General features: G+C 34.9%; 2 protein-coding genes across 2 annotated transcripts; both read right to left on the bottom strand.

Moving 5' to 3' along the window:
- Positions 1 to 557: 557 nt before the first annotated feature.
- On the bottom strand, positions 558 to 6,964 carry LOC117920745 (3-oxoacyl-[acyl-carrier-protein] reductase FabG-like). The gene is made up of 3 exons (XM_034838352.1): positions 6,555 to 6,964; positions 5,722 to 5,951; positions 558 to 1,163 (listed from the first exon to the last, which is right to left on the bottom strand). Exons 1-3 carry the CDS (start codon positions 6,904 to 6,906, stop codon positions 885 to 887), a joined length of 861 nt encoding a protein of 286 aa, XP_034694243.1. The 5' UTR covers positions 6,907 to 6,964; the 3' UTR covers positions 558 to 884.
- Positions 6,965 to 15,712: 8,748 nt separating this feature from the next.
- Positions 15,713 to 18,344, bottom strand: LOC117920746 (3-oxoacyl-[acyl-carrier-protein] reductase FabG-like). Its single transcript, XM_034838353.1, has 3 exons — positions 17,944 to 18,344; positions 17,400 to 17,629; positions 15,713 to 16,365 (listed from the first exon to the last, which is right to left on the bottom strand). Exons 1-3 carry the CDS (start codon positions 18,293 to 18,295, stop codon positions 16,087 to 16,089), a joined length of 861 nt encoding a protein of 286 aa, XP_034694244.1. The 5' UTR covers positions 18,296 to 18,344; the 3' UTR covers positions 15,713 to 16,086.
- Positions 18,345 to 21,451: the final 3,107 nt, after the last annotated feature.

Below are 21,451 nucleotides of genomic sequence, written 5' to 3' on the forward strand. Positions count from 1 at the left end.
AACTAAATAAATCAATTATATTTTCATAAGGATGTCAATATCCATATTTTTATAATATTTATAAAATATATATATATATATATAATTTATAATTTTATTAAAGCATTACCATTCATTTTTTATTAAAAATTATTTCTTTAAATTATCTTTAATTGTAAAATTATTTTCAAAAACAATTTACCCTAATAATTTTTTTATTTTTTTTTTAAAAATATATATTTTTAAAAACAATTTACATTGAGAGAATTAAAACACCTTATATTATAGATAAATTAATAAATGAGATTTTATTTTTATTATTATTATTTTTTATTTTATTCATATAATCACTTAAATTATCCAAATATGAGAATGAATGAAAAAAGAAAAAAAATGAGAAAAGTGGTGAAACCATCCTCCTCGACATTCTTCTTGTAAATTGACGTGCAAGATTTATTTATTTATTTATTTGCATTTGAAAAACCAATGTGAAATTTGTCTTTTGATTTTGAGCATCCATGATGCCGATACGTACATTTCAATTACCACATGAAGTAGGAAGTTCAATCTTAAATATCGGACATCAAGCAGAAACCACTACACTGAGTAGATGTAGATTTTAATATTCAATGGGTTCATTCCAATTGCCACATTATTTTCAGCAACCAGAACTCAAAAAATGCCACACAAATAACACGATTATAAGGATATGGGGGATCGGATACCTTATTTTATTTTCCAGTACAATTTTGAGACAATCAAATTATGAGCAGCAGAGTCTGTAATCCAATGAAGGAGCTTTGGAGTCTATGGTGGTGTACCGGGATGAACCACAAACAGAATTCTGAGATGTACTGGGTATTACATGATGAATAACCCAAGAAAACCAGTCCCGCAGAAGAGACTCAAAGGGAAGAGAAAATGGGGACACCCGGCAGGGTTGCACCTGCATCGACAATGAAAATGTTACCTGATATGTATCCTGAAGAATCATGAATCAAGTATCGCACCAGGGATGTCAATGCAGGGTCCGATGTTCCAAAGGTCCGCATAGGGCATGTTCTCTGAGCCACAGTGTTGAGCCAGTCTTTTTGCATAAGGCCCGAAGTTATCTCTGATTTGAATAGTCCAGGTGCTATTGCATTCGCTCTAATATTGTATGCCCCCAATTCCAGAGCCATTACCTGGAATTGTCATTATTTGGAAAAAAAAAAAAAAATCATTCTTCAGTGCCAGACTCAGATGAGTGAGTAGCAGTGTAGGAATAAAGGTTCTACAACATTTTTGTATGGAAAAATAGTTGAAAATGGCAGGAAATATACAATAAAATGTCAAATCGAAATAAGTATAATGCCATATAAACACAAGCCCTTAACCAGATTTACAGAAAATGGCTTACATCTTGGATGGACAAACTGTACGAATCATGCAAGGGATAGGCTCCCATATTAAAATGACTCTGGGATCATAAATAAACAAATGTTTAAGAGGCGTCCCTGTTACATAGTGCATAAAAACTCAGGCACTACATCCAACTATCGAAGTCAGACAGCCAACAAAAGTGATCTCTAACTTCAAAACATAGACAGCATATGAAAGAAGGCTGGTTAGTGGAAATTTTAAACAATGAATCCTGCAGTGACGGTCCACTTAAAATGTAGCTTCGTCTAAGAATGTGTCAGTCCACAACTTCAAAAAATGTTGGAAAGCTAACATCCATTGAAGCACAGCATTCTTTCTTCCTGATTTTAGAGTCGGAGGTTGTTGCATCTTTGATTTACAAATTTTTGCTAGCAAATATGTCCTTATGGGCATGGAGGATTTAATTGTGCAGGAATGAAACAGAAAACAAGTCTTTTCTATGAAGTTTCTCTTTTGATTACTTAGTTGATAGAAATCTTCAATCTTCCCTTTGCATCCAGGGACACTCTAACGGCTTCGAGAGAAAAACTGCATTGATTTTACTATCTTCCTTGCATTCTGGGGAAAAATTCAGAGGATATTCGTTGGCTTTCTACATTTCCATTTTTTCCATTATGAGGAGAATTATACTACAATTTTTCCACTTATTCTCAGTTTATTAGCTGAGAAAAAATAAGAAAAGAAAATAATGGAAATTTAAAATCCAAAATTTTTAAATATTTGGGATTGGAGAAAACAAAAACCTACACTCAACCAAGCTTGTATGGTGGGTTAGTCTGGTTGAGTTTCCTATTCTAGTTGGAACAAACATGAAATGGCTAGGTTGTGTTATACATTGGATGAGACACACCCATGTTAACGTCATAGTATAAGATCTTGGAATCATCTCTCAAAATGTCATGAGATAACTTTTTGGGAGGGCAAATGTGATAGAAATTTCAAAATCATGGCTGGAAGAATAGTAGCAAGGGTAATGGGTTTGTCAATACTTTTTCCAATATTTCAAGCATCTCTTCAGATACAACCATTGGTACTATTGAAAATACTGGAAGAAGGAACATGATGCATCATGTATTAATCATTTCAGCAGAGCCTCATATGTTACGTGGTTGAAGACCCTTATATCCTTCATCATTTCTTCTTTATTCTCCCTTTACCTTCTCATCCTTCATTCCTACAATCCCTTCTCTGACAGGATTTCCAAGATGCCCATAAGAAAAGCTCAAATAACAGTCATTCTTAAAGCCTGACCCATTATCTCCAGTCTTTTATCTTTTGCCATTCTGATCACACATTCTACCCCACCAAGCAGATATCTTACAGTATTTCACAACACAACTCTGAGATTTAAAAAATTAGAAAATACCAAAATTCAATTATATATCTGCACCCTATTAGCCCAAATAAATGGCATTTCAACAGTATGGTGTATAATCCCAACCCTAGGATGAAACATTATATCAGCTTTCTGGGCTGCCACTCTGATGAGTCAAGCTCAAGCTGGCCAGAGCTCAGCTTGTTGATAGTTTAGACCAGCTTAAGATTGGGCTGACCTCAATCACACAGAGTGGGCTGAGATCACCTGTAGGCTCAGCCCAACATCTTAACCTGAGCTTAAGTACAATGTTCACCTCAACCACACCCTGCTCCAACATGCCTGTACCTGTCAATCCTGCTACAAACAACTCCACAATTATGTGAATGCTGAGAATCCATTCATTTGGCCCTCTCCTTCAATAACCTTAGGAAACTTTCCTCTAGTAAGAAAACTATTAGATTTGCCTAGTAAAACAAAATTAAAGCCTCTAACACTTGAGTCAAAGCAATAGGAAATTGAAGTTATGATTTTTATTTTTTTTTAATTTAAGATAGAAATCATCTTGTGTAATTGCTCATTTATTTTTCCTTCTTGCTCAGGGAGGGAGGAGAGATTGTATGCTTTTTTTAGATGGTTGTTCAGCAGAGTTTCCAGAGAACATTACAAATAGTTCAAGGGGAATGGAGGCAGTTGCAAGGAGGAAGGAGGAGAGTTTGTCAGTGGGACTTTCTGTAGAATGTTTGGAAGGGGTGGAGTCAATGGCAAATTTGTATGATAGCAAATTGGAGAAGTTTAGCAAGTTCTTGGGGATGCCTGTGCATGGGTTTGAAAATAAAATTTCTGCTTTTGCTGAAAAGGATGGAGGCTCGTAGGAGTTCTAGGGGCTTGACCCTAGGGAGTAAGAGGAAGTTTAGGCCTGACAAAAATAGATATAGAGCACAAAGAAGTTGGCGTGTTCAGTCAATTACAAAGGGTCTTCAAGCAAGGAAGAGTGGAAAGATTGGGTGGGAGTTAGTTCCTGTTAGAAAATGAAATTGAAGATTCTTTCTTGGAATGTTAAGAGGATAAACGATGGAGAGAAACGAAAAATTATAAAATCCCTGATTAGATCTCAAAGGGCTAATTTGGTGTGCTTACAGCAAAATAAGATGTCGTGGATGTCAATTAAGATGGCAAGGAGCCTAGGGGTGGGCAGATTCTTAGACAGGAAAGCAATGGAAGCCAGGGGTATTGTTAGGGGAGTTGTAGTCATTTGGAATAATAGGGCTCGTGAGCTTATAGAGACAAAGGTCGGTGCCTACTCCATCTTCTGTCACTTTAAGAGCTATGAGGATGATTTCATATGGTTTTTTACTCAGGTGTATGCCCCTATGCTTAGAGAGGAGATGGAAGAGTATTAGGCTTAACTGGCTGACTTTAGAGATCTCAGGAATAATCCTCGGCGTGTTAGGGGAGACTTCAACATGGTCAGATTTCCTGATGAAAAGAGGAATTGTTCCAAGAATTCTTCAGTAATGAGGTGTGTTTGTCTGAGATAATTGAGGAGCTAAAATTGCACGATTTGCCATACATGGTGTGAAGGTTAGAATAATCACTCTATGTCGAGGGTGGATCAGTTTCTTGTCTCAAAGGATTAGGAGAGTCAGTTTAGTGGCATTCTTCATAGGTTTTGCCCAAGCCAGTCCCTGATCATGCCCCTATTTTGTCGTGGGGGATGGGAGGAGAGTAATGTTTTGGTTAGCGTTCTAATGTGGTAAAGGAAGGTTTTAAAGTTGGTTAGTGAAAAGCCATTAGGAGAAATTGAGAGGCTTTTAAAAGAAGAATTCACTTTGCTGTGGGGGATGGGAGTAGAGTAATGTTTTGGTTGGATAGGTAGTATGGTGAATCATTGCTGAGAGAATCTTTTCTCACATTATTCGCCGTAGCAAACTCAAAAGATGCATAGGTAGCAGATATGTGAAAGCAACAGGGGGAGAGGGGTCATTGAAGCCCACACTTTCTTAGACAATTTCATGATTATGAGTTAAACATGGTGGAGGTCTTTTTGTAGAAACTTCAAAAGCAAGCAGTGATTTGGGGACTCTGAGGATAAGACAGCTTGGTTAGATTCAAAGATTAGGAAGTTATCAGTTAAAGCATTCGACTCATTTTGGGTACCAAGAGATTAAGAGCCTTTCGTAACCTCGATTGTTTAGAACTCATGGGTCCCAATGAGGGTGGGATTTTTTGCATGGGAAGCAAGGTGAGAAGAATATTGACTTTGGACTAGTTAAAGAGGAGAGAAGTATCTTTAGGGAACAGATGTTATGCGTAAAAGGGAAGAGGATTGTTGATCACATTCTTTTAGATTGATCATTAGCCAAAATCATGTGATAACCAATTTTTTTCTTTATTTGGGATTGATTAGGTGATCCACTCTTTTATAAGACCAATGTTGTTAAGTTGGAATTGGCACATTGTCCAAAAGAGGTGGAAAAAAGCATGATTAGCTGCCCCTTTACTTTTTTTGGACAACTTGGTGAAATGGGAAGGGTTTTGAAAATGTGGAAATTTTGTAACAATCATTCAAATCCTATTTTATGTGCAGTTTCTTGGATAGTGTTAGGCTTTGTACAGGAGAGACATCTATGTCTATGTGGGATTTTGTTGATAGGTAAGTTTGAATTGGGCATGGGATAGATTTGTGCTTTTTTTTTCCTACTTTTGCTTAGTGCCCCTTGTATACCTCCTATATACTTTAGTATGCCCTTTTTGTACATTGTTTTTTATCTTCTCTTTTTATACGTTTTATATATTCCTCATGCTTATAAAAAAAAAGAAAAAAAAAAGACGAAAATAATATTAAAAATTAAAAATAAAATAACAAGACAAGCATAATATAGTGAACATAAACATTTGACTACATTTTCACATTATAGTTAAATCTAACATTGAATTTCCTAACTCACCTTTGTATGCCAGGATATATTAGAAACAATTTTAAAACATGTCAGAGATATTACCTTTGTCATGGCGCTCAAGCCTGACTTGGAAGACACATAGGCTACTCCTCCAGGTAACTGTCCCCGATTAAGAGCAGCAATGGAAGAAATATTGATGATTGATCCTCCATTCTTGGCATCCCTCATGCGCATACCGACATATTTTGACACCAACCATGATCCCGTCAAGTTTGTCTTCAGAGTATTATTCCATTCCTCCTCAGATATATCCAGAGGAGAGTTCACATTGCCTCTAAGGCACACAGGGCATGGGTTAAATACATCTACCACGCATTACGTTCACAAATATTAGCAGAACACCAGAGATAAATTAAATGAGTAATATTGACAAGAAAAATATATGTGATTGACTCGGTATAGATACCCAGTTGACTCGCTAATCTTTATCATTAAACAAATAGTTTCAAATTTCAGTTCGAACTGAATGAAATGAAACGTGCGCTAGAATTGAAAGTATGAGAAAAACAAGGTTTCCAAAAGTCAGCTGCAAAACGGGAAATTCAGGATACAGGAATATCATGATCAGGATCGTGCAAAACCCCATAAATTCAAAAATTGAAAACCATGAAACGAGAAATCAGGTAAATTAATACTATACCCTACATATTCACCCCTTAGATGATTGAAATTTTAATTTCGTTTCTTCATTCAGATTTCGCGTGAACCAAACGGCAGGTAGAAGTGCTCAAAGAAAAAAAAATCAAAATTGCCTCAGTCCGTTGCATTCCTAAAATATCAGAACCTCATCAACCACAAGATTCCAAATTCCCTTTCCTTTTTTCTAGAAAACAAACAGAAACTAAACTCTTTTCCAAAGTCAAATCAAAATTTACCTCTAATGCCCGCATTATTTAGCAAAGCATCGATACGTCCAAAGGCCTCCCAAGCCTTCTGAACGGAGGCGCCGATTGAGGAGCCATCGCTGGTGACGTCAAGTTCGACTGCTACGGCTCGGAGAGGCGGATCAGCGTTTGGAGGAAGGTTCGAGTGGGTGAGGTTGTTGATCTCGTCGCAGAGAGACTTGAGTCGGTCAACTCGGCGGGCGGCCGCCACGATCTTGCAGCCGGCTTTGGCGAGGTTGAGGCAGAACTCGCTGCCGAGACCCGAGGAAGCGCCGGTGACCATGACCACCTTGCCCTCCAGGTCTTGCCATGGCTCGAGGTGGTTCGCGACTTGGGACGCCATCAATGCGGTTGAGAGTCTCTAGAGAAAGTAGGCACCAGCTTTTAGAGGGAAAAAAGTAAAGCAAAGAAAAATTGATAAGATGAAAATAAATAATAAATAATTAAAAGGGGAAATAAACTCCTCTATATATTCTATTGCGACATTGCGTGTACAAATTCCATTTGTTTATGTATCGCCTTTGTAGTGAATCTAGTGATGATGCCATCGGATTGTTTGAAGGCAATATTAAAACGAAGGCGGCGGAGTAATATTGCAGTGAATCGTCGGAATTGTTTTTAACCCTTCTAATAATTAAAAATTAAAAATTTTCAAATATTAAAAATGTTAAAAACAGTTTCTATAATCATTATTAAATACATTCTAAGAAAATATTTAAAAGCAATTCTAAAAAATGAATTTAGTATTTTTATTAATGTGTTTTTAAGTATTAAAAATATTAAAAACACTTTCTAAAATCACTATCAAACTAAGAGTACATTTGAAAGTAATTTTAAAAAATATTTTTAACATTTCTAATACTTAAATGATAAAAAATTTCAAGTGTTAAAAAAATTTAAAACGTTTCATAAAATCACTACCAAATAAACTCTAAGTTTGTCAAGGGATCAACACTTAATGAGTCATATTTTATTATACATCTTTCTAAAATTAGTCTTGAGAAACCAATTTTTCAGATAATTTTCCCTATTGGTATAATTTTCTAATTACATAAAATAAAAATGGTCATCAAGGGAAAATAATTTTTGAGAACAAACTTTTGCTTAGGATTTTTTATTACTACTGAAAAAAACATATTTTAGATAATAATTCTCATAAATTTCACATATTTTGAGTAGTAATTATGTCTAAAACACTCAATTAACATGTTTTTACCATTGCAAGAGTTACTAACAAGTTTTATGAAGTTTTGGAGTCATTTTAAGGTATGTTTTTGATAAATTAGTGACAAAAGAGATGAATCAAATTAAAGAAAACAAATAAAGTTGATGATAATCCAAATGCATAATGAAATAAGCAATGCAATCGGTTTGGATTGGGATTTGGAGTTGATTTGGAAGTAGTTGAAGTGAAATTAAAATGAAGAAATAGGAGAAATTGCAAAAAGGAGTTGAAAAACCATGTTTTTCAATTTCGCATGAACATGCGAAAAATTCGCACAATCGTGCGAATAGAAATAAAATGGACTTTGGCTGCAACACACCAGGGGAAAGTGAAAATTGATTTCTCATGACCATACGAAAATTTTGCACATCATGTAAAATGCACCATGAAGACGAAAATGGTGCTAATGGATTTTCCACTTCGCACAACATGCGAAATTGTTGGAGCTTGTGCGAAATTGCATCTTTTCCAGATTTCTTGATGAAGAAGCCTTCGAAAGACCTCTTAGATGATGCCAAGTGTCCACTTGACCTTGGCGTATAAATAAAAACTTGATTTACTCATTTTGGGACTTTTGATACATTTCCTAATTATAGAACTTTACAGATTTCTTCTCTCTATATAATTATCTACTTTTTTTCATTTTCTCTCATTTTCTCGATAGTCAAACATGTCTTGTGAGACTAAATCTCCAAGCATGAGTGGCTAAATCTCATTTTTCTCGGATGATGGAGGATCTAGAGGCAAAATGTATGGTGAATTAGAGAAATTAGCTTAAATTGTAAAGGTAATTTGATCAAATTGATTGATTAATTGAAATTTAAGGATTTTTCTCTTCAAATTGTCTTGGATGATTACTACAATATAAGCTAAGTAGATTCATCAAATTCTTAAAGCTAGATTTGATGAAATTGAATAGTTGCATTATGTGAATCATTGGAAGATAATTTAAGATGAATTGAATATATGATTTGAATTGATCTTTTGGATTAAATGACCTAATTTGAAAAAAAATTAGATTTAGACTTAAAGTTAAATAAAAAATCGGTTTAGATGAAAATTTAGGTTTTCAATCTAACTTGATGAAAATTAGATCTCAACATCTGTTCACCATGGAAATTGCTTTCTAGAAAATTCTAACTCCGAGAATTTCATCTCCTATTAATTTTCTTTTATTTTTCTTCTCAATTTTAGACTATTGTCAAATTGATTTTTCATCATGAATTTTCAAATCAATTTCACTTGATGACAATCATTTTTTATCCTCTCATTCAAGTCTTAATTACCGAGAATAATCCATCCTAGTGGACGACACCTAAAAACCATTATACTATGGTAGTTTGTACTAACACCATTTTTTATCAAGTACAAGCTACTCTAGAATAGTGAATTAAGTTTTAAATTTTGTTTTGATCAAATAAACGACAAAAATCTGAGCTATCAATTTTGTATATAAAAAATAAAATTTTTCACTTATTCTCGATAAAACTTATAATGTAAAAGTTTTCAAAATCTTTTTTAAATCTTTTTTCTTTATTTTTTGAAAAATTTTGATAAATAAAATATGAAAATACTTTTAAATTATTTTTTAAAAAAAAAACCTATTTTCACAACAACATTTTGAAAAAACTTTTTTTATTTTCTCAAAATTTGGTCAAATATATTCTCTTGGAGAGTGTCTAATATCCTTGTAAATGTATGTGGACAAAGTTTAGGATTTTTATTATTTACTTTTGCTTTTAACAGCAAAACCCACTTTAAAAATCCAAAAAATAAAATGAGTTTGGAAAACAAAATCCAAACTTTAATCAAATTTAAATCCTTTAATTATCTCATTTGCTAAAAGAATCCCATATTTTATGCCATTGATGAATAAGAAAAAACTTCTTACATCTCTTATAGGAATCATTTATCAATATTTGAGTATATTTTTTTTTAGTGATGCATGGTGTTAATTGATTGAACTAAAATTGTATAATAAAACCTACCAATTAAACATGATAATGCAATTTAGACACAACACGATAATGCAATTTGAAAATGATAGGATTGTTAATGTGTTTGGGTTTGCATGTGATTGTGTCATGTCTTAATAAACAATTAAACATGTCTTATTTGGGTTTTCATTATTCACCTTGTTTATGATTTATTTACTTAATTGTATCAAAATAATTTATTTAATCCATATAAATTTAATAATTTTATACATTCAAATTATAAAAATAATAAATACTTTGTTAATTATAAATATCATATAGTAAAAACATTAAATACCTAAATAAAATTACATTTGATTAGAAGGATTAAAAATAGTTTATAGTTAAAATGTTAAATAAAATAATAAGTAAATAAAAAAATTAAAATATTATCCTCCTTTTTATATTATGATCAAAATTAAATAATTACACTAATTAAGATTAAAAATTAGAATTTAAAATTAAAGCAACTAAAAAGTATTTTAGAATAATATATTTGTAAAGTTAAATTCCAAAATAGGTTAAACGGGTTATAATCATGTTAACTAGTTAAAATCATACTAATGGATTATTATGTCCGATTTAACCCATTTATTAAATGAGTTAAATGGGTTGTATTGAGTTACTTATATAATAAATGAGTTGTGTTTATGTCGAACGTTTCCAATATGATTATTAAATAAGTCATATTTAAATTAAATAGATTTTTACTATTTTTTTACTTTGAACACATTGCCATCCCTACTTGCTCACATGCTTTTAAACAAAAAAATCTTGTAATTTTCTCCCCGATCCTTATCCTTTTTTCCCATCGGCAAGTTCCCTATTAGGGAAAGAAGTTCCTTGTATGCATCTTTCATTCATATTCATGGTCTTAGAATTCATATTTAAAATTTTCATATATATATATATATATATATATATATATATATATATATATATAAACTAATATATTTTATAATGAATATGATAATTTTTAAAAAAATAAATAAATATAAAATTATATATAAAGAAATATATTTAATAGTATATGTATATAGTTTGGGTGGGTTTTGGATAGGGAATAGTGTCATTTCCCTGGTTCAGGGTTCCCTATCCCCAATTTGGCTCCATTAGGGATGGATTCCCCTGGAGCACAACTTGGCTAGTTTTTTATGCCATCCTTGCTAGATGGTGGGTTGGGAACTGTTGCTCAAAGCATGGCTCATGAGCCCCAACATTGGAAAAATCTTGAAACCCTCTAAGATCAAGCTTGTTATCTATTTGTGTATATGTGCCACCATTTAGATTGCAGGCCTAAAAAACTTGTATGGTTTATGAAGACAGGACCCAATACGCCCATCAGGCCATTTGTATTCCTCTTTAACTTGACACCAAAAGCGCATTTGGTCAGTTTGAGTTTCATATTGTATGCTCTCATTAGGCGAAATGTTTCCTCTAAGTATAAGGCGCGTTCGCTCTGGGTTTTGTTTTTTACCACAATATCATTAATATGGATTTCTACGGTTCGGCTGATCAAGGGTTTGAAGATTTTTGTCATTAGCCTTTAATCAGTGGTTCCAACATTCTTAAGCTCAAATGGCATAACCCTATAACAATATAATCCGCGCGGCATCACGAAAGCGATTTTCTCCTCATCCGGTTGGAACATCAGGATCTGGTGGTACCCGGAGAATGCGTCTATGAAAGAGAGCATCCCATGCCTGGTAGTAAACTCAACTATCTGATCTATTCGAGGTAAAGGGAAGTTATCATTCAGGCAAATGTCATTCAGGTTGGTGTAATCAACACAAATTCGCCACTTTCCTCCCTTCTTTGGAACAACCACTACGTTCGCCAACCAATCCGGATATTATACTTTCTTGATAAACTTGACTGTCAGCAACTTGTCCACCTCGGATTGGATGATCCTTTGCTTGTCTGGATGGAAGCGTCCGACCTTTTGGCAGACGGGTCGCGAAGAAGGTATGATATTGAGTTGATGTGAGGCTACCGATGGATGGATTCCGAGCATATCAAAGCGAGTCCATGCAAAAACATCCTTGTTTTACTAAAGCACGCCTTCGAGTACTTTTAACTCTTTTGGTACTAGGAGAGAGCTAGCATAGGTAACACGATCACTGCTATCTAAGATATGCAAAGGTTGGAACAAGTCTGCTTTCGACGGATCTTTTTCCGTTGGGCTCTGTAATTGCTATTGATCCTCCGTATTTGTCAGTCTCATGTGTGACTCACTATTGCTTGGGAGTTCGGACTTGAGTACCACTTGATAACACTAGCACGCAACCAACTGACTACCATAAAGGTTAATTTGTCATTCCTCGGTGAGGTAGCTTACCATATGATGACACGTAGAGGGAATGACTTTCATACTGTGAAGCCACGTGTGCCCCATGAGAGCGTTAAAATGGGATAAATCCTCTACTATCGAGAAATGCACATTCTAGGTGATCGGACCAACTTGGACAGGTAATACGATGTCACCCAGAAACGTTGTTGTTGCCCTATTGAATCCAGATAATATTTGTTTTTGGTTTTCTAGGGCAGTCAGCAGGAGTCTCATTTTTCTGTATGTCGACATCTGCAAGAGGTTAATTGAGCTGCCCGAATCAACCAAAATCCTTCTTACATCGAACACACTTATCCCTAATGTTAGAACTAAGGCGTCTTCATGTGGCTGTAGTACTCGATTGGGGTTTACTGGAAGGAAGGTTATTATCCCGTCCATTGGGTGTGCACCCCCACTCGGAAAACTATGTTGGATAGAACTAACATACTCTCTCACGGAGGCCACTCGCAACAATCTTTGTTTTTTTCGTCAACGGGCTCCCTATGAATATAGTCGATGATGGCTCTAAGAGCTTCCGAAGTCACGGACGCTTGGATAGCCAAGTCTTGGGTGGTTTCCCTTTGTCCTCTGATTGAGCGGATGTATTGTTTTAAGTGCCCAACCTTAATTAGTCTTTCCACTAAGTAGTGGAAACTTCTGCATTGTTTCGTGGTATGACCATGATCTTTGTGATAGGCACACTTCTTGCTCCGATCTCGTTTCTTCGAATTTGTCTTAATTGGCTCTAGTCATCTAAAGTCAGACATATCATAGATCATGGGGAGGCGTTTGTCATATGAAATGCTAAAGAGGGTCAGACTAACTTGGCTTGGCTGTTGCTGGCCGTCTCGCCCCTTACCGACTTGCCTCAGTTGGTTTTAGAGCTTAAAATTTTCGGCATGATCGTTCCTGGTGGATCGACGGGTGACCAGGACCTGCTGTGTAGCCGTACAAACATCGTCTTCAAGATGGAGTACTTGTTTGCACGTTTGAACAGGTTGTCCATTGTTGCTGACGGTTTCTTAACGACAATGGACACGGATAGATGCTTCTTTTGAAGATTTGTAGTATGACGTCCATACTACAAGACTCTACTTGGAGCACGACCTATCCAAACTGTTTCACGAACTCTCTCAATGATTCATTTTCCTACATTTTTATGTTTTACGGGGTACTTATGTTCTATTTGTCATGCTGAGCTTAGGTAGTGTCCCACAAAGGTTTCCGATAGATCCCAGAAATTACTCACGAAATTCTTTGGGAGGCGGTGGAACCACGAAAGGGCCTAGTCGTGCAAGCTAGCTAGAAAAACTATGCATAATAGCGCATCGTTCCCTATGTCGAGGGTCATGAGTTGCCTGTAATGTATGATGTGATCGAACAGATCACTTGTTTCGTCATATGTCATGAATTTTGGTACCATGAACCCTCTTGGGGGCTCATAGTTGATGATGTAAAGGCTAAAAGGCATAGAGAGCATGTCATCCAGCCGTCTGCTAGCAGAGCCAAGCATTCCTCGTTCTGTCAGAGCTTCTACTTGTTGTTATGTCGGTAGATGGGAAGGCCATTCTAGCTTGACCATTATAGCCGAGGAACTAAGGCAGACTTCCTGGGTCGCTACTACACATGGTTTCCCTTCCATGCTAGGTGTCTAAGGTCACAACCGAGCCTGCATTGTGTCTGATAGTTGCGACCTTCTATCGTGCCTACTTTTTGTGGAGATGTGGGTAGAGTCAAAGCTTTCGTCCAACAATGCTTGGCAAGTTGGTGGAAACTTCTCTTCAAGCCATATCTCCTAGCTACTAGAAATGAACTTTGCATCCCTGGGAAATGACACTTTTTCGTTTTGTTTGGAGTTTGTTCGGTAGCTCTTAGGTTGTCAGCTAAGAGGGGGGCCTAACGAAGACACCTGGATGCGCAACACTTCAATTTCTTCTCTAACTCTCCTTGTCTCACAGAGCAAGGATTGTACCTGTCGTTCGCTCTCTTGCTGACATCTCTCCATGTTTTCACGCCAGCCGAAGTAGCCATCGCTACCCATGGCTCACGATCGACTCCTTGAGGGCGTTGACATTCTTAACATTTCCTATAGACGACACCAATGTTGATGCGAGGTTAACTGGAATCAGATCCGCCTTATGTTGTGCCATTAAGAGCTTTTACCCAAAAACAATGGACTGAGTGAGCTTTTTCCCTACATAAAGGATGTCCGAACAGAGTGTCCGGACACGCCCCTCTGAAACTTAAGTTAGGCATAGGTAGGTTAGAGCCTTTAGGGAGAAAATGAATAGACCAGCTTAGGTGCGCATATCTGGGTTATGCTTTAGGAAGACTTTTTATAGTGCTCAGGAGAAAGTTAATGTAGTGCTGAGTAGACACTTTGACTTTCACTGTAATAATGGTTATCCTACAGGTGGTAGAGCAATCATTGCAGTTTAGGGCGACTAGCAAGTTCCGTCAGATGATGTGTCATGATGCAGTTGCCCATGTTGTTTCAACCTTCTCGAGATATGAAGTAGTGTGATAATTTGTTGACATAGATGTAAGGGTTGGGAAAGTTCCATCAGCTACATCTATGTCAAAAGGGAATGATTACACGCAGCAAGGGAGTTTGAAGGCTGGTTGGAAGACGTTGCCCACTCAGAGAATCTGGTGTTGTTTCCAGACTACCTATGTGGTCCGGATAGAATGCTCTGAGCACTGTGGCAATTATCCGAACAATGCTGAGGGAAGTGACGCATGGACTGACACGTGGAAGGTCCCTACAATTACTACTCTTCATTCACGTCTACCAAAACGGGCCTTTGGGATGAAAATTATATACGTCAATTCCAACCCAACACAATTATATTATTTACCTAAATCACACTTGACCCAATTTCCATTTTTTGGTGCATCCAACCTGGAATATGTACATTTTAATGTAATTCCTGCACAAATGAGAAAAGTGAATAAGCCATCTTCCTCGACATTCTTCTTGTAAATTGAAGGGCAAGATTTATTTATTTATTTATTTACATTTTAAAAACCAATGTGAAATTTGTCTTTTGATTTTGAGCATCCATGATGCCGATATGAAAATTATATACGTCAATTCCAACCCAACACAATTATATTATTCACCTAAATCACACTTGACCCAATTTCCATTTTTTGGTGCATCCAACCTGGAATATGTACATTTTAATGTAATTCCTGCACAAATGAGAAAAGTGAATAAGCCATCTTCCTCGACATTCTTCTTGTAAATTGAAGGGCAAGATTTATTTATTTACATTTTAAAAACCAATGTGAAATTTGTCTTTTGATTTTGAGCATCCATGATGCCGATATGAAAATTATATACGTCAATTCCAACCCAACACAATTATATTATTCACCTAAATCACACTTGACCCAATTTCCATTTTTTGGTACATCCAACCTGGAATATGTACATTTTAATGTAATTTCTGCACAAATGAGAAAAGTGAATAAACCATCTTCCTCGACATTCTTCTTGTAAATTGAAGGGCAAGATTTATTTATTTATTTATTTACATTTTAAAAACCAATGTGAAATTTGTCTTTTGATTTTGAGCATCCATGATGCCGATATGTACATTTCAATTACCACATGAAGCAGGAAGTTCAATCTTAAATACCGAACATCAAGCAGAAACCACTACACCCAGTAGATGTAGATTTTAATATTCAATGGGTTCATTCCAATTGCCACATTATTTTCAGCAACCAGAACTCAAAAAAAGCCACACAAATAACACGATTATAAGGATATGGGGGATCGGATACCTTATTTTATTTTCCAGTATAATTTTGAGACAATCAAATTCTGAGCTGCAGAGTCTGAAATCCAATAAAGGAGCTTTGGAGTCTATGGTGGTGTACCGGGATGAACCATCACCTTCCAAATTAAAATTCTAGGCTATACTCTGAGATGTATTGGGTATTACATGATGAATAACCCAAGAAAACCAGTACCGTAGAAGAGATTCAAAGGGAAGAGAAAATGGGAACACCCGGCAGGGTTGCGCCTGCATCGACAATGAAAACGTTACCTGATATGTATCGTGAAGAATCATGAATCAAGTATCGCACCAGGGATGTCAATGCAGGGTCCGATGTTCCATAGGTCCCCAAAGGGCATGTTCTCTGAACCACAGTGTTGAGCCAGTCTTTTTGCATAAGGCCCGCAGTTATCTCCGATTTGAATATTCCAGGTGCTATTGCATTCGCTCTAATATTGTATGCCCCCAATTCCAAAGCCAATACCTGGAATTGTTATTAATTGGAAAAATAAATAAATAAAAAATCATTCTTCAGTGCCAGACTCAGATGAGTGTGTAGGAATAAAGGTTATACAACATTTTTGCATGGAAAAATAGTTGAAGATGGCAGGAAATATACAATAAAATGTCGAATCGAAATAAGTATAATGCTATATAAACACAAGCCCTTAACCAGATTTACAGAAAATGACTTACATCTTGGATAGACAAACTATACGTATCATGCAAAAACGGAGAATAAAATTGGGATTTTCTGCATGGGAAGCAAGGTGAGATGAATATAGACTTTGGACTAGTTAAAGAGGAGAGAAGTATCTTTAGGGAACAGATGTTATGCGTAAAAGGGAAGAGGATTGTTGATCACATTCTTTTATATTGGTCATTAGCCAAAATCATGCGATAACCAATTTTTTTCTTTATTTGGGATTGATTAGGTGAGACCAATGTCGTTAAGTTGGAATGGGCACACATTGTCCGAAAGAGGCGGAAAAAAGCATGATTAGCTGCCCCTTTACTTTTTTTGGACAACTTGGTGAAATGGGAAGGGTTTTGAAAATATGGAAATTTTGTAACGATCGTTCAAATCCTATTTTATGTGCAGTTTCTTGGGTAGTGTTAGGCTTTGTACAGGAGAGACATCTATGTCTATGTGGGATTTTGTTGACTGGTTAAGTTTGAATTGGGCATGGGATAGATTTGTGTTTTTTTTTTCCCTACTTTTGCTTAGTGCCCCTTGTATACCTCCTCCTATATACCTTAGTATGCCCTTTTTGTACATTGTTTTTTATCTTCTCTTTTTATACATTTTATATATTCCTCATGCTTATTAAAAAAAAAAAAAAAAGACAAAAATAATATTAAAAATTAAAATAAAATAACAAGACAAACATAATATAGTGAACATAAACATTTGACTACATTTTCACATTATATTTAAATCTAACGTTGAATTTCCTAACTCACCTTTGTTTGCCAGAATATATTAGAAACAATTTTAAAACATGTCAGAGATATTACCTTTGTCATGGCGCTCAAGCCTGACTTGGAAGACACATAAGCTACTGCTCCAGGTGACTGTCCCCGATTAAGAGAAACAATGGAAGAAATATTGATGATTGATCCTCCATTCTTGGCATCCCTCATGCGCATACCGACATATTTTGACACCAACCATGATCCCGTCAAGTTTGTCTTCAGATTATTATTCCATTCCTCCTCAGATGTATCCAGAGGAGAGTTCACATTGCCTAAGGCACACAGGGCACAGGGCATGGGTTAAATACATCTGCCACGCATTACGTTCACAAATATTAGCAGAACACCAGAGATAAAATATATGTGATTGACTCGGTATAGATACCCAGTTGACTTGGTATAGATACCCAGTTGACTCGCTGATCTTTATCATTAAACGAATAGTTTCAAATTTCAGTTAGAACTGAATGAAATGAAACGTGCCCTAGAATTGACAGTATGAGAAAAACAAGGTTTCCAAAAGTCAGCTGCAAAACGGGAAATTCAGGATACAGGAATATCAGGATCGTGCAAAATCAAAATTTACCTCTAATGCCCGCATTATTTAGCAAAACATCGATACGTCCAAAGGCCTCCCAAGCCTTCTGAACTGAGGCGCTGATGGAGGAGCCACCGCTGGTGACGTCAAGTTCGACTACTACGGCTCGGACAGGCCTGTCAGCGTTTGGAGGAAGGTTCGAGTGGGTGAGGTTGTTGATCTCGTCGCAGAGAGACTTGAGCCGGTCAACTCGGCGGGCGGCCGCCACGATCTTGCAGCCGGCTTTGGCGAGGTTGAGGCAGAACTCGCTGCCGAGACCCGAGGAAGCGCCGGTGACCAAGACCACCTTGTCCTCCAGGTCTTGCCATGGCTCGAGGTGGTCCGCGACTTGGCATGCCATCAATGCGGTTCAGAATCTCCAGAGAAAGTAGGCACCAGCTTTTAGAGGGAAAAAAGTAAAGCAAAGAAAAATTGATAAGATGAAAATAAATAAGAATGAATTAAAAGGGGAAATAAACTCCTCTATATATTCTATTGCGACATTGCGTGTACAAATTCCATTTGTTTATGTATCGCCTTTGTAGTGATGATGCCATCGGATTGTTTGAAGGCAACATTAAAACAAAGGCGGCCCATAGTCCTAGGATGATGCCGTCGGATTGTTTGAAGGCAACGTTAAAACAAAGGCGGTGCCATCGGATTGTTTGGAGGCAAATTAAAACAAAGGCAGCCCATAGTCCTAGGATGATGCCATCGGATTGTTTGAAGGCAACATTAAAAGAAAGGCGGTGCCATCGGATTGTCTGAAGACAACATTAAAACAAAGGCGGCCCATAGTCCTAGGATGACGCCATCGGATTGTTTGAAACAAAGGCGGCCGAGTCAAAGGGCAGTGACAGGAAGTGTTTCTCAGTCCTTTTTAACACTTACAAATTTTTAAATATTAAAAATGTTATAATCGATTCCTATCATTTAATAATACATTTGAAAATAATTTTAAAAAGTATTTTTAGTAATTTTTTAAAATATATTTAATAGTGATATTATGAAGTGTTTTTAGTATTTATAACACTTGAAATTTTCAATCTTCAAGTATTAAATATATAAAAAACACTTTTTAAAATCACTATCAAATATGCTCTAATAGTTGAATGATGAAAATTTTTAAATATTAAAAATATTAAAAGCGTTTTCCAAAATCATTATCAAACGGGTCTTAAAATTGCATTTAGAAGTGATTTTAAAAAATGTTTTTAAATTTTTAATACTTAAATTATAAAAAATTTCAAGTATTAAAAATATTAAAAACATTTTCTAAAATCAATAACAAATCGACTCTAAGTTTGTTAAGGGATTGATACTTAATGAATCATATCTTTTATTATACATCTTTCTAAAATTAGTATCAAAAAAACAATTTTTCAATGCCTGATAATTTTTTCCATTGGTATAATTTTCCAATTGTGTAAAATAAAAATAGTCATAGAGGGAAAATAATTTTTTAGAACAAACTTTTGTTTGGGATCTTGTATATAAAAAATAAATTTTTTGACTTATTATCCATAAAACTTATAATGTAAAAGTTTTCAAAATATTTTTTTAATATTTTTTCTTTATTTTTCTAAAAATTTTGATAAATAAAATATGAAAATACTTTTAAATTATTTTTTAAAATAACCTATTTTCACAACAAATTTTTGAAAAAACATTTTTTTTTCTCAAAATTTGGTCAAATATAGTTGGAGTGTGTCTAATATCCTTGTAAATGTATTTGGACAAAGTTTAGGATTTTTATTATTTACTTTTGCTTTTAACAGCAAAACTCACTTTAAAATCCAAAAAATAAAATGAGTTTGGAAAACAAAATCCATACTTTAATCAAATTTAAATCCTTTAATTTTCTCATTTGTTTAAAGAATCCCATATTTGATGTCATTGATGAATAAGAAAAAACTTCTTACATCTCTTATAGGAATCATCTATCAATATTTGAGTATATTTTTTTTTAGTGATACATGGTGTTAATTGATCGAACTAAAATTGTTTAATAAAATCCGTTAATAGAAATGACAATTTAGATACGACATGATAATGCAATTTGAAAATAATAGGATTGTTAATATGCTTGGGTTTGCATGTGATTGTGTCGTGTCTTACTAAACATGTTTTATTTGGGTTTTATTATTCACCTTGTTTATGATTTATCCGCTTAATTGTATCAAAATAATTTATTTAACCCGTATAAATTTAATAATTTTATACATTCAAATTATAAAAATTATAAATACTTTGTTAATTATAAATATCATATAGTAAAAAGTAAAAACATTAAATAACTAAATAAAATTAAATTTGATTAGAAATATTAAAAATAGTTTATAGTTAAAATGTTAAATAAAATAACAAGTAAATATAAAAATTAAAATATTATCCTACTTTTTATATTATAATCAAAATTAAATAATTACATTAATTAAGATTAAAAAATTAAAGCAACTAAAAAGTATTTTAGAATAATATATTTATAAAGTTAAAATCATGTTAATTGATTATTATGTCCAATTTAACCCATTTATTAAATGAGTTAAATGAATCATATTGAGTTACCTATATAATAAATGAGTTGTGTTTATGTAAGATGTTTTTGACATGATAATTAAATAAGTCATATGAATTAAATAAATTTTTACTATTTTTTACTTTGAACACTTTGCCACCCACCCCTACTTGCTAACGTGCTTTTAAACAAAAATCTTGCAATTTTCTCTCCAATCCTTATCCTTTTTCCCATCGACAAATTCCCTATTAGGAAAAGAAGTTCCTTGTATGCATCTCTCACCCCATTCATGGTTTTAGACTTCATATTTAAACTTTTCCAAAAATATGTATATAAAATAATATATTTTCTCCCCAATCCTTATCCTTTTTCCCATCGGCAAATTCCCTATTACGAAAAGAAGTTTCTTGTATGCATCTCTCATCCCCATTCATGGTTTTAGAATTCATATTTAAATTTTTCAAAAAATATATATATATAATAATATATAAACTAATATATTTTATAGTGAATATGATAATTTCTTTTTTTTTAAAATTAAATATAAAATTATATATAAAGAAATATATTTAATATTATATGTATATAGTTTGGATGGGTTTTGGATAGGGAATAGTGTCATTTCCCTGGGTCGGGGCTCCCCATCCCTAATCCGGCTCCATTAGGGATGGATTCCCCGGGGGCACGACCTGGCTGATTTTTTTTATGCCATCCCTGCTGGAGGGTGGGTTGGGAACTGTTGCCCAAAGCATGGCCCATGGGCCCCAACATTGGTAAAATCTCGAAACCCTCTAAGATCAAGCTTGTTATCTGTTTGTTATATGGGCCGCCAATTAGACTGCAGGCCTAAAAAACTTGTATAGTTTATGTAGACAGAACCCAACAGGCCCATCAGGCCAAGAATCAGATTACAGCAGAAAGGTTTTTGGAAAGTAGAAGATTTGCATGATCATGATGGGAAAGGAGAAAATGGCCCAGACCATTCTTAAAACTTGGAGG

Source organism: Vitis riparia, chromosome 8 (assembly GCF_004353265.1).
Source record: "Vitis riparia cultivar Riparia Gloire de Montpellier isolate 1030 chromosome 8, EGFV_Vit.rip_1.0, whole genome shotgun sequence".
Lineage (NCBI taxonomy): Eukaryota > Viridiplantae > Streptophyta > Magnoliopsida > Vitales > Vitaceae > Vitis > Vitis riparia.